This window comes from Oncorhynchus gorbuscha, linkage group LG08 (assembly GCF_021184085.1).
Source record: "Oncorhynchus gorbuscha isolate QuinsamMale2020 ecotype Even-year linkage group LG08, OgorEven_v1.0, whole genome shotgun sequence".
Taxonomy (NCBI): domain Eukaryota; kingdom Metazoa; phylum Chordata; class Actinopteri; order Salmoniformes; family Salmonidae; genus Oncorhynchus; species Oncorhynchus gorbuscha.
The window spans coordinates 26,236,030-26,248,779 of NC_060180.1; the positions used below are offsets into that span (position 1 = coordinate 26,236,030).

A 12,750-nucleotide genomic window follows, 5' to 3' on the forward strand; every position below is an offset into this window, starting at 1 on the left:
CAAAAGATGCATGTGTTTAGTGAGTCCGCCAGAACATAGGCAGTAGGGATGACCACTTGATAAATTCGTGAATTTCACAATTGTTCTGTTCTGCTAAGCATTCAAAATGTAAGGAGTACTTTGGGCTGTACGGGAAAATGTATAAGTGATAATAAATGTAAATAGTAAAGTAAAGTACAGATACCCAAGTAAACAACTTAAGTAGTACTTTCAAGAATTTTTTAATTCAGTACTTTACACCACTGATTATCACATAATAATATCTGACTGTAAAGAGCTCAAAATACATGAAACACACCAGCGGATGTCAAGGCATGTGGTGAACCAGCAGTGTCTAACGTTTCCCTTAAGCAAGCATGCCTTGATCAGAGTGAACCCACCGATGGGGCCAACAGCCTGTATGCCTGGCGGAATGTATTCAGCCACATTACAACTCTCATTAGCCTGATGCTTGAGGGTCAAGTAGTGTCACAGGCCAGGCTTTGTCTAATTGTCCGCACGCTTCCCTCCTGATCACTCAGCTGTGTGCCGTGCTGGCCCAGGTCCAACGGTGTGATCTGATGAAACACACATACACAGGCAAAGACTCCACCGGGCACACTCACAGTTCGCAACCAGCTCCTATCAGATTTCAACGATTACTCTCCGTTCTCATCTGACTCACAATGAAGATGCTGGTGAATTCAATTATATGACCTGAATCAATTATTTCATTTCATTTTTATGTGTATTATATATTGGAGATGTTACAACAATAAGCCCCCCCTCCTCCTCCTCCTCCTCCTCCCTACATAATTGTCTCACTAAAAGAAATGTATTCGTTTTTCCCCCCAGCTGTATTAAAAATGACTGATTGTTCAGCAAAAAACGGCAAGGTTGTTGTTGTCAAATGTAATGGAGATTGGAGAGCGCTTTTGGCTTTTGATAACAAGGGCTGTGGTGTCAGTGGGCTGTCGTTATCAAGTTTCTGTTGAAGTGAAACATGACAGTTTTAGACACATACAGGTTGACTAAATATTAATGAGGTCAGCCTCATCCGTAAAAAAAAGGAGAACGTTGTTATGCAATAGTGTCATGTAGTCAATGAAAGTCCCCTTTCAAATGTAATATCTCACTTTGACTTTGAGGAAGTTTTTATTTCCCATTTTCTCCCTGCATATTAAGGGACATTTGTTTCAGAAATATAACTTTTTTTAAGAGCACGAGAGAGAGAAAGAGGGAGAGATAGAGAGTGAGAGAGAGAATGGCCTGCCCCGGTGAGAGATGACCTCCCCTCCTCCCCCTTGTCCACTTCCTGATGTGGGACTTGAGTGCTGTAGTGGAGTCATGGTGTGAGAGAGAGGTCAGTCCATCACTTTCTATCAGAGCCTGGACTTCAGAGCTCCCTTCGGTTTTGACAGTGATGAACTTGCCGACCAGGGAGCAGTGCAAGGACTGGAGTTCAGCTCAGGTGGCCAGCTTACTGCGCCAGGTGAGTGGGAGGAGAAATTCTTTCCTTGGCGTCTCCAAGGAACGGTGTGTGTGTGTGTTTATTTTGGGAAGGTACTGCTAGTTACACCAATGAGCAAAGAACAACTACATTATTGTAAGCAACTGAAAGTATTCACCAAACCACAGCAAATGATGCTTTGATCATTAGGATGTATGTCATACTGCTTTTCAGAATCAAATGCGAGAATGTGCTGCAACTGTTGAAAGAATGAGGATTAACGGACAGAGGTTTATGGTACGTCATTTTGTTATACATTCTCTCCCTTGACATCTCAATACTACCTGAATACTACTTCCAATACTACCTCAACATTTTATCACCAAACCACAGCAAACCCACATGATTCGATATCAACAGGTACATAATAACTTTTTGCTTTTGGCCAAATTCAGTGTGGTGTCCTAATGATGTAAGAGTAGACAATAGACTTGGACTCTAAATTCCCTTCAAATTCCTACAGCAATTATGGCCTTGAAAGGAGTGCAATAATTAAAATGTCCTAATGCTAATTTCAGCCATAGGTTGCTGAAATTAGTGGACATTATTTATCCATTCTCACTAAATCCTAAATCCTTAATTAACTGGTATTGTTCATTTAGGGGAGACAAAATCTGGACAGGTTTGCAACATCGTTGGTAAACATGAGATTTGCAAGTCAAAAACTTCCAATCCTTTCGAAATGCATAATGGACATAATGGATTTTCCAGCAGTATGCTGAGCGTATGAGACAGGGTAAAGCAACAGTCAAGTTGACAGTCTGGTGAAAGTTTACAGGAAGTGACCAATTTAAAAAAAACAACATTTTATTCTATTTTAAATCGCCACCTTTACTTCCCAGAATGACATAAATAGTGAGGCATCAAATCAACTTCCACTTTGAGAATACCACAGCGCTACAGGAAGTAGTAACACTGTGGGACATTTCCCTCCATTTCTCCCCACATTAACAGACAATTGTTTTGTACAAACATTTCTTGCTACTTGCTATCGCTAGTCCCTACATTGAGTGAACACCAACGCCAGAGTCTGGTTACCATTATCAATTAGCTAGAGCTAAATATTTACCATTTGGTCTTTTGTTTGGTATCACCCACTAGGCCTACTCACCACCGCTGTTGAACAAGCTTCTAGGTAGGCCTCTTTATTTGGTTTCCCCTGTGTTTTCATTTGATATGAGCAACGCTAATGTTTATACAAACGATGCCTTTGGTTTTCATCCACAAGTTAAGTATTGGCTATTGTAATGTAAAGTGTGCGGTACCGTTAAGGTGTAGCCTATAATCACGGTTAGTGAGGGATTTACCCTTTTTTCGAAGGTGTGAACGGTTTATTCACGTGTTCTGCATTCTGGGTGAGACGCTAGTCTAGGTGGTGGGCCTGATCTAGGTAACATGCTGCAAAGTCATTCACCACGGCAATGACTAGGGAGTTCTTGTCGTCAACGGGTTTTATTTATGTGAGCTTTGCGACTGTATCTAGTTTTCTATGCATTACTCAGTGACCCTGCACAGCTTTCATTTGGAGGTAGGATACCACAGCAGTACTATGTAGGAGCGATTTTGATAAACTGAACATTAACTTTCAAGTTGTCCGTCTATGCCTCCAAGCTAGTTTTAACTCCCCCAAATAAGGTCAATGGGGATTTCAAGGTGAATCAATCAAAGTCATTAATGTTTCAAAGGATTCGCTTTTGATGTGTGGGTTACCAGACCAGATCTAAAACATAGACCTACATGTATTGATTGATCTGGCATTTATTGATCTAGTCAGAACACCTGGGTTCAGCTAAGACTCGTGTAACCCCAAGCTTCATAGTTTGCAGCACTCTCTGCAATGCCAACTTGCCATATTCAAGCTCTGGAGCTTTGAGGATTAAACTCAAAATGAGACGGACACATTATTCCCAGTCACTGCCCTAGTATCCGTTCTCCCATTCAGTTACAGACTTAAAAACCCTAAACTAGCTTTGGAACTAGATCGTGTTCAAGATGATTCTCTACTGCTATCGTGACAATGCTTGACCCTGTTATTGTAAACAGTGCATATCCCGGCAGTGACCAAGAGAAGCATCAGGTGGCGGCAGTTGGGCGGTCGGGCGCATGCACTCAAAAGAATAAATAAGATTGAAAAAGCAATGCTGAAAACATTTTTCAATCTACTGATACATGCCTAGCAAAGGCCCAGTGCCCAAATGTTGTGAAAAAAATATTTTTTTAATATATTTTTTTTAAGTCATACTTGTTAACTTTCTCATTGTAAAACAGCAATGGTGAGATTAAGGCTACTGCTATTCATGGGTTTATTATGTGTTGTCTGCATGTATCCAATCTATTTAGTCAGGCAATGTCCACATTATTCTCACATATTTTAGAATGTGATAATAATTGAATTATTTTTAAAGTGGTAATGGCCTACTTTTTCTTTTGTACTTTTTGCATGATGTTTTGTGGGAGCGGAGGGGCGTTCTATATTAGGCCCTGTACGTTTCAATTCTATAAATTATACAAACAATTGTATAACATTGAGGTCCTTGAAAACTACAATTAAGCGCATGAAAGATTCCCTGAAAGTCCTTGAATTTGACTTGCCAATGTCTGTATAAACCCTGCTTAAAGGATGTATAGTCCTCAGCCTGTTGTTGTATAGGTGGAGTTATGAGCCAATATGCATTTATTCACCTTTATTCCTCAAAAGTACACATGTGGAACTGCATTAAAAAATATATTTTTGTTTCAAACAGTTTTGAAATGTTTATCCCAATGTCACACATTGGCCCCATTATTTATAGAAAGACTCGTGTCCATGTTGCTAGCGTACACACTTAAAAGTGTGTAGCAACTTAAGTAAAAAATGGTTCTATATAGTTCCAAATAAGGATTCTTTGGCTCATATTGACAGCTTTTCCCTTTTTGGTGCAAAAAAGAAACCATTGTTTAAGGTTATATAATGAACCATGCTCATAGGGTTCTAAATGGAGCCTTTATGGTGCTATGGAAAACATTTTCCTAAGGTTCTTTAAAGAACCAGTAAAAAACGTTCTATAGAGCACCAATAAGGGTTCCAATATCAGTACAAATACAGCACTTTTTGTTTTTGCATAGAAGGGCAGAGAGGACCTGCTCTTGCCGTGCTGCATGACCTCTGTATGTCAGCCTGTGTAGGTGCTGCGGGTGCTTTTTAGATGGATTTGCATATTCATGTGGTATTTATAGCCTTAAACATAATATGACATATTGACATATTATGGTTGGCTGTGCATGCAGCTCTCAGAAAGTGAGCCGCTCTTTTCTCTCATGTTTCCCATATGACTTATTATTATCATATCTCCACAGGCACAACCGAGGGCAGGACGGCAGAGGGTCCGTCTTTCCACATCATGTGTGGGTAGTAGCAAGTCCTGGATGGTGTTTGAAGCTTTAGCGGTTCAACATTCCTCCATGCACTTTATATGGTGATGATGTGGAGTGCCTTACTTCACTCAGCAGAGGGGTATTTTAGTATGTGAGGCATGGGAGATGTGGTTGGAGAGAAGGCAAGTGTCTTGTAACAGAGGGAGTTAACAACACTATCATTGAGGTCTGAGATCCTCCCGTATTTCCTTGGCAGAGTGCTAAATGAAAAACGTTGCGTTGCTATGTTGATTTTCGGTGGAGGGCAGGCTGGGTCAGATTGTGATTCCAAAGCTCTCGCTTTCCTCGAGCTGATTTAGATTTCAAACAAGTCTTCAAAACCTAGTTAGAATAGGAGCTTTGAGGTCCTGCGGAGTGCAGAAGCTCTAGTGTCTTCTGTAGCGGGGACTGCTGGTCTTCAATATGCAGGAGTGGTTTCAGGGCATAGGGCCTATTGTGTTTCATTCAAACACCGGGAGAAACTTGCCATAAATAATTCAATCTGGGGAGCAGCATATGCAAAGGCACTCAGGCGAAATATTTGATATTTTATTCAGTGTCAAAAAGTTAAGCCTGAATTTAGGTGGAGACGCTTTTCCTCCTATAAGTGAGTGAAATGATCAAGTGTGCACCTTCATGTGTGTGGGGGTCGGTTTCTCTGTGAGGAAGGTGATGCCTCTCATATTAAGGAATCTGACTGATTTACAGATGATTCAATCATGAATCTGCGTACTAAAGTTCATTATGCTGAAAATCAATTCAACCTAATACAAGCCAGGGATAACAAGAAAGGAGAGCAAGTGAGACCAAAGGAGGACCCTGAAGCAATCAATTATGAATGAAGAGAGAAATACATAATTTAGCATGATTTAGAGCACATTTTATATTTTTGTGTAATTTTACTCTGGAATTCAGGGCAACTGCTTCCCTTCAAAGAGAACCATGAAAATCCAATTTATTGAGGGATGTGAGTAGACATTGAGACATCATTGTCATTTTTTCAAAGGTAATGTCACAGGGCACTGGAATGACATATTTTGGTAAACAAATTAGGGACAACATAAGATTGAGTGTAATCTGCACCAGATCAAGGATACACAAGTAGTGCCATAAAGTAACAATCATTTTCCTATTAAAAAGCAGGCATGCAGCATCAAAGGCTTTTGGCTGTTTTAGCGTCATGCTGCCATCTTGTGTAAGCTACGAAGTGATACATTTCATAACCGGCGCAACATGTTGTGTAAAACTGAATTACATATTGTAATGTTATTTTGCAAAACCCAACATAAGAACCATTCAGTTACAGTACACACAGATTTTTTTTTTTTTAAACGTATAATTCTCTTGTATTTTTCTGCTTCTTTTACTTTAACAGAATCTGTCTGACAGTGATATGAGCAGGTTCAGCCTCATCCACCAGCCGTGAGTAACCCTCTATTTCTCTGTTCTCTCTTCCCTCACACTCTCTCTGTCCTCCTCTTGTGTTCTTCCCTCATGTGAACACAGCAGATAGCTGAGGCCTTTGAGGTGAGTACCAAGAGAGCACTGCAAAGCAGGTGTGGGTGTGGATGTGGAGGTGCGCCCTCCGAGGGGGAAATGTTCAGTCTATTTTAGTAGGCTGATAGATTTGTGAACTCTTTCCTTATGAGTTCCCGTTTTCATGTAGTTAATCATAAACTTTTGCAAATAGGAAGTTGCATAAGCAATTCCAGAATTGAGCCTCACACGTGCTCATGATTTCCTTGCCTTGTTTCAGTGTTTCCACTGTTTGGTTTTGTTTGACATCTGATGAAGAAACATGTTGACTATTAGGGAGCCAGAGCTTTAGGGGAAATGTAAAATGGGCTCCCCTTCTTATCAGGTCTGCTAGTGTTAAAACACTGTAATTACTATTGTCAATACACTTCCTGGCAAACTAACCAGAGTTCCAGATATAGCTACTCTACTGAATAAGCGACATGAGTCAACTGACAAGGTATGTAAACCGCACTTTCTTATGAGTAACACTAGTGTACTATAGCCTATGACTAATTTCTGCTCATATGGGTAGGCTTGAGGCTAGTGGGTCAAATAGGTCCCGAACAGGTTCACCGTTCATGTTATCACATGTGTTGCCTTGCAAGTTGACAGGACACAATACCCCACAAATAGAAACAGAACAGTCTAACAATTCACACCCCTGAAAATAGGAACGTGCGCCATTTTACTTTGATACAGTAGCCTACAGTGCATCACTGTAGTGATGTACTCTGGGTTCATATTGTGCATTTTGTTGCTCAAAATAAATTAAATCCAACCCATGTAATTTGAAAGTTTAATCACACATATGTTCCACTGCAAATTAGGCATAATAACAATGCTGGAACCCTGACTAGAACCCTTATTGAAAATATTCCCTAATACCCAACAGCCTGAGCATTGCACAGTAAAATATTCAGGCAATTTATTACAACTTTCGAATAGTGGCTTCGGAGAATGTTCACTCAGTTTTTAGCAACCATTGGGTGTTTCCGTCTATTGAGAAATTGCAGTTGTTTCACCACAGTTCCTCAGATAATTCTAAACTCATGTCAGTGAAGGCTACCTTCTGTTTACTTTGCTGGCTGATCAGAGGCTGTTCACAGCAGGGGGCGATATTTCCCTTTATAAACTGCCAAGTTGTGTGGTGGGAATGTTGTTGTGTCAGTCCCAAGGACACAGAAAAGGCATCATATTCACTCCCTCTGATAATAAACCTAGACGCACAGATAAGATAATTCTGCGGGCCCTCTTGGTACTTCACACAAGCCCCCTTGTCCTGCATTGGGCAACTCTTGCAATTCTATACATTGCCATTTTAGTTAACCTTTGTCATGTCTAATGTTTCTCCATGTAATATTTGAGTGACTCAGACATGACAAAATATACGGGCAAAAAAACCTGGCTAATAAAAATAGCTCTAAGGTATGCAATGACTGACATGAAGAGGAAAACTGATGATGCACGACCCAATTTCAAAATCACACCTCGTGCATTCTACTATTGCATCTTTCAAAAAGTAAGTTGTAAGCCAGCCCTTACAAATTCCAAACTCCCTCCCACACCAGCCTCTAAATCAGACCAATCCTGCCCGCGGTGGTTTGATTACATTTCAGGGGGGTGTTACGAAGTCCCTTTGGCCCAGCAGTCTAGGGGGGGGGGGGGGGCTGAGCTGGACCCAAGGAAAGAAACAAATATCCCAAAACACCCCTAAACTAGACTAGCCTACTTCAATACAGCTAACTAACCAAAAATACAGTGGGTGTACGCAACTTTTCTTGGTACCCCTTTTCCCACCAACAAACAGTCACACACCATAACAATACTCACAGGTGGTGAGTATACGCACAATTGCAACGCACAATTGGCCTAGCGTCATTAGGGAGGGCTTGGCCGGTAGGGATATCCTTGTCTCTTCGCGCACCAGCGACTCCTATGGTGGGCTGAGCGCAGTGCATGCTAACCAAGGTCGCCAGGTGCACGGTGTTTCCTCCGACACATTGGTGCGGCTGGCTTCCGGGTTGGATGCGTGCTGTGTTAAGAAGCAGTGCAGCTTGGTTGGGTTGTGTATCGGAGGATGCATGACTCTCAACCATCGTCTCTCCCGAGCCCGTACGGGAGTTGTAGCGATGAATACCATGAAAAATGTAAAAAAAATATTTAAAAAAACAAATAAGGGCCCAATGCTTTAGGCACGGGTTCTGGTTGTACATCCAGCAGTATATACACAATCAATGGTAGGGCAATGGAACCAATATAAACTTAAGTGTTGTAGAGATAACAAAACAAGAGCTTCTTGTTCAATAGTTGCATAATTTGTCTGACATTTGTTAAACTTATGAGAAAAACAGGATGATCCACTCCACTCTTGTCCTGCTGCAGTAGAACAGCACCAGCACCTCTGGCACTAGCATCTAACTCAAGTATAAACGGTTGTTCAAAATCCAGAGCAGCAAGTACAGGGGGTATTACATAAGAGTGCTTTAGCAGATTCAAAAGCTCTCTTACAATCAGGGGACCACACAAATGATCTAGCCGGACTGAGCAACAAAAAAAATTGGTCAATGGAGCAACTACAGCAGAGAAATTTTTACAGAAACTATGGTAGTAGCCAACCATCCCTAAACCAGTTAACCAGTCGTTGGAAAGTGGCTGGTGAATTGCGCATCCCAAAAGCCATGACTGAGTACTGTAGGAAGTTGTCTGGGCTTACAAAGGCAGAAATCTCAGAAGCACGTGAGGTTAACCTTTTAAAGAAATCCAACTTAGTTACATAAGAGGCAGCATCAAATGTCAATACAGTCGTCCAGTCTGGGTAATGGAAACGAATCTGGCATTGTGACAGAATTTACCTTTCGATAATCCGTACATAACCTGGACGTACCATCAGGTTTAGGAACCAGAATGCGAAGGAGAACTCCAAGGGCTTGAACTTGGTGTAGCCAGGTCATTCTCCAACAAATATCTCACTTCATCCCTCATTATCTTCCTCTTGGAAGCATTGATACGATATGGGTGTTGCTTGATAGGGGCAGCATTTCTAACATTAATGTCATGTTCCAACACATTTGTGTTAAAAGAGACATGGAAAACTGTAGCAGCCTCACAATATTGGCCTGTCCATCCGTTAAATGAACCAGACCTGATGGGAGAGACAGCAGCATTTCGGAGTTGGGCAATCTAATGCACTGCTGCTGAGTATTGCGCAACGCCAAGCCATCTCCATCAACAATATGACAGTCCTCTATCATAGCAGTAGAAGCAGAAGAGACAGCAGTACCTTCCGCTGTTTTTGAACTATCTAACTGGGTGATGGGTCGGGTGTGGTATGCCTTCAACATGTTAACGTGGCACACACACACACACAAGATTGGAGTTTTCTATCAGGAGTTTGAAGCACATAATCAGTTTCACTTAATTTCTTTCAATGAAATAAGAACCAGAGAAACGAACTGACAGTGAAGATCCTGGAACAGGCAATAACACCAGTACTTGGTCACCTGGCTGTAGTGGATGAGAAACAGCCTCTTTATCATAGTGTCTTTTCATACTCCTGTGAGGAACAGAGCTTCCTTTGCAGAGCACAGGCTTGGTGTAGGCGCTCATGAAAGCGACAAACATAGTCCAACACATTCTCATCTCCTGTACACAACTCTTGGGACAAAAACTGTTTTTTAAGAACTTTCATCTGTCCTCTCACTGTGTGACCAAACACTATTTCAGCCAGACTGAACCCTAGGGACTCCTGCAGTTTCACAAGCAGCAAACAAAACTAGAGGAACTCCCTCATCCCAATCTTTCTCAGATCCAAACAATATTTACATAGACTTCAGTGTCTGCCATCGTTCAAGCGCACCCGGAGACTCTGGGTGATATGAGCTTGCCACACGGTGCATAATTGATGTTGTTACGAAGTCCCTTTGGCCCGGCAGTCTAGGTAACGAGACCCGTAACATAACTCACGCAAAGTACAGTGACAAAGTAAGTGAGAACAAAATCCACAGACAATTAACTGTTACCATTAAACAATCAGGGTTTATTTCTAAACACACAGTAAACGGGGGGTGGGAAAAGGGGCTGAGCTGGACCCAAGGAAGGAAACAAATATCCAAAAACACTCCTAAACTATACTAGCCTACTTCAATACAGCTAATTAACCAAAAATACAGTGAGTGGTCCGCCCAATTCTAACTAGTGTATTTAGACAAAGTTTACCTACGGGTAGTGTACGCCCATGGGCGACTTTTCTTGGTACCCCCTTTTCCCACCAAAAAAACAAACAGTCACACACCATAACAATACTCACATGTGGTGACAAAGTGACATGTTGACATAAACCAAACAAGAGCTCAACAGAGAGATTGCATGACAGAGAGATGGTACTCCAGAGGAAACAACTGAATGGGTTTTTAAACCAAGGGAAAGGGGATGTGATTGGGTAATGGAAACAGGAGGACGTGTGTCTTCTGATTAGCGACTGATTGATGACTGATTGGGAAATGATGATTGCCACCTGTGAAGAGGGGAGAAGGAGAGAAAAGAAATACACACACACAGAATACTTGTATCCGTAACAGGGGGCAATCCAAATCTCACTTAGGACCCCCAAAAGGCTTGAGCCGGCCCTGGGTTATGTGAAACTCATTTGGAAGCATTACGGGAAATAGCGTTGTGTTCAAATTGATCATGAAGAAGAAAGACATTTCAAGGAGAGTTTCACCCACAACAAAATACTGCAAAATAGTGTGGTCAAACTCATGGCATGGAAAGGAGAAGTGATTGTTCTTGCAGAGGTGTTATTTTTTCCCCTCCGCTATGATCACTGATTGCTGCGTGACTTGTTCAGTAGAGTAATCTTAGGCAGGCAGCCAATGCCAGTGAATTCATTCACAACGCAGACGTTGAGCTGGATAGTAGCTAGACGCAGAAGGTGGCCTCTCTGGTCAATTGCCTGATTAATATATGGATACATTTAACAAGTTCACAGCTCCTGCAACTGTAAAACTTCGGTAAGAGATACCCATATTTATATGTTGGGCAATGTATTTGTAAAACTGGGAAAGATGTTTAATGGTTAACCTTTGATCAGAACAACCTAAATTCTGACTATGTTTCAATGGTATGATGACGTAGTGGCAACTGGCAAGTAAAGAAATGCCTACAGTAAATATATAGTATAATTATATGCACAAAGTGCCAACCATTTATAATACTGTACATATGTTCAATTATTTTCTGCCATGCTCACAAGAATAGATTTACCCAACAATAGCTTATTGTAGGTGACAAATATTATTTTTTAAATCAAATGTTGCATCGAGATGGAATTAAACAGTAAAAATGTGTTTATTGTATAGTATTTTCTTTTATGAAGGAGCTGGGTGGCTGTTACATAAAAAAATTAAAAAGTGCTAGTGATGCAACATTTGAAAGGGAGAGGGAATGTGGTAAGAGAAGGCTGACTAATGTGTGATGTTCCTGTAATTACACCTGTCTCACACCCGTCTCCCTCATGCTCTCAATCTGTAATTGCATGTAGGCTACAGTGAGTAAGTAAGTTCTAGTGTGTGCGGGTGTGTACTTGACTCAGAACTACAGTTAACCTTCACCTCCAAGTGCTATAGCCAACATGGAAAGTTGACTCTGAAAAAGTTTTATTCCATGTTAAAGTTAACATATTTTCAGTGTTCCGCAGCCTGCAATAAACTCGGCCGGGGCCATATATTTAGACTACGCCATATTCTAGTATTAACATACATGATTGAGCTATAACATTTTTTGTCTAGCGCCTGTTATTACTTCCAAATTGTGTTCATAGTTATGTCCTGTATTACTACGTTCATGAACATTACATGGTTTTTGTTGAATATGTTAGGACAACTTTAATGAGAAGCTTTAAATGTGTCTTCCAGCCAGCTTCAGAAGATGGTCCAGGATATCAAGAAGAATGATGGCAGTATCCTGAACAGGCTGAGAAGGTCAGTCTATTAAAATGAATGTTTGACACACTCCATACACAGAGAGCATTACTCAACATTATTCTCTGTGACCCACAAGTTAGCAGGGACACCAGTTGTGCCCCATAGTTCAATATTTTCCATACACTACACTGAATGGAGCGGTAGGCATTTATCTGAAATGCAGTATAGAGGAATGAGAGTCCAGCCCATGTTGCAGCTCTGTAGGTGGGAACAAGAACAGAGATGTGTAGTGTATTGGAACTACGTACATCTCAGTTCAGCTGAGAGTGCAGTGCGCTCACATGGTATAATTAGGGGTTCACAGCACAGCGACGCTGCAAAACCTATTGTTATTCTTAGATCATTTTGTTAGTAATGCCACTTTAATAA

General features: G+C 41.2%; 1 protein-coding gene across 7 annotated transcripts in view; it reads left to right on the plus strand.

The window, feature by feature from the left end:
* Window positions 1-1,328: 1,328 nt before the first annotated feature.
* Window positions 1,329-12,750, plus strand: part of LOC124041407 (B-cell linker protein-like) — a 32,117-nt gene continuing 20,695 nt past the window's right edge. For 2 of the 7 annotated variants that reach the window (XM_046358946.1, XM_046358944.1), the window contains exons 1-2: window positions 6,593-6,857; window positions 12,313-12,378. Coding sequence is in view for 5 of the 7 variants with exons in the window: in XM_046358944.1 (XP_046214900.1) it covers window positions 6,841-6,857; window positions 12,313-12,378 (83 nt within the window). In the remaining 2 variants the exon portion in view is untranslated. Of the gene's footprint in view, window positions 1,472-1,663; window positions 1,727-2,497; window positions 2,625-2,963; window positions 3,018-6,257; window positions 6,305-6,592; window positions 6,858-10,794; window positions 11,410-12,312; window positions 12,379-12,750 lie in introns of those variants that run through there. The other 5 variants (XM_046358939.1, XM_046358943.1, XM_046358941.1 and 2 more) reach the window with 5 other exon arrangements.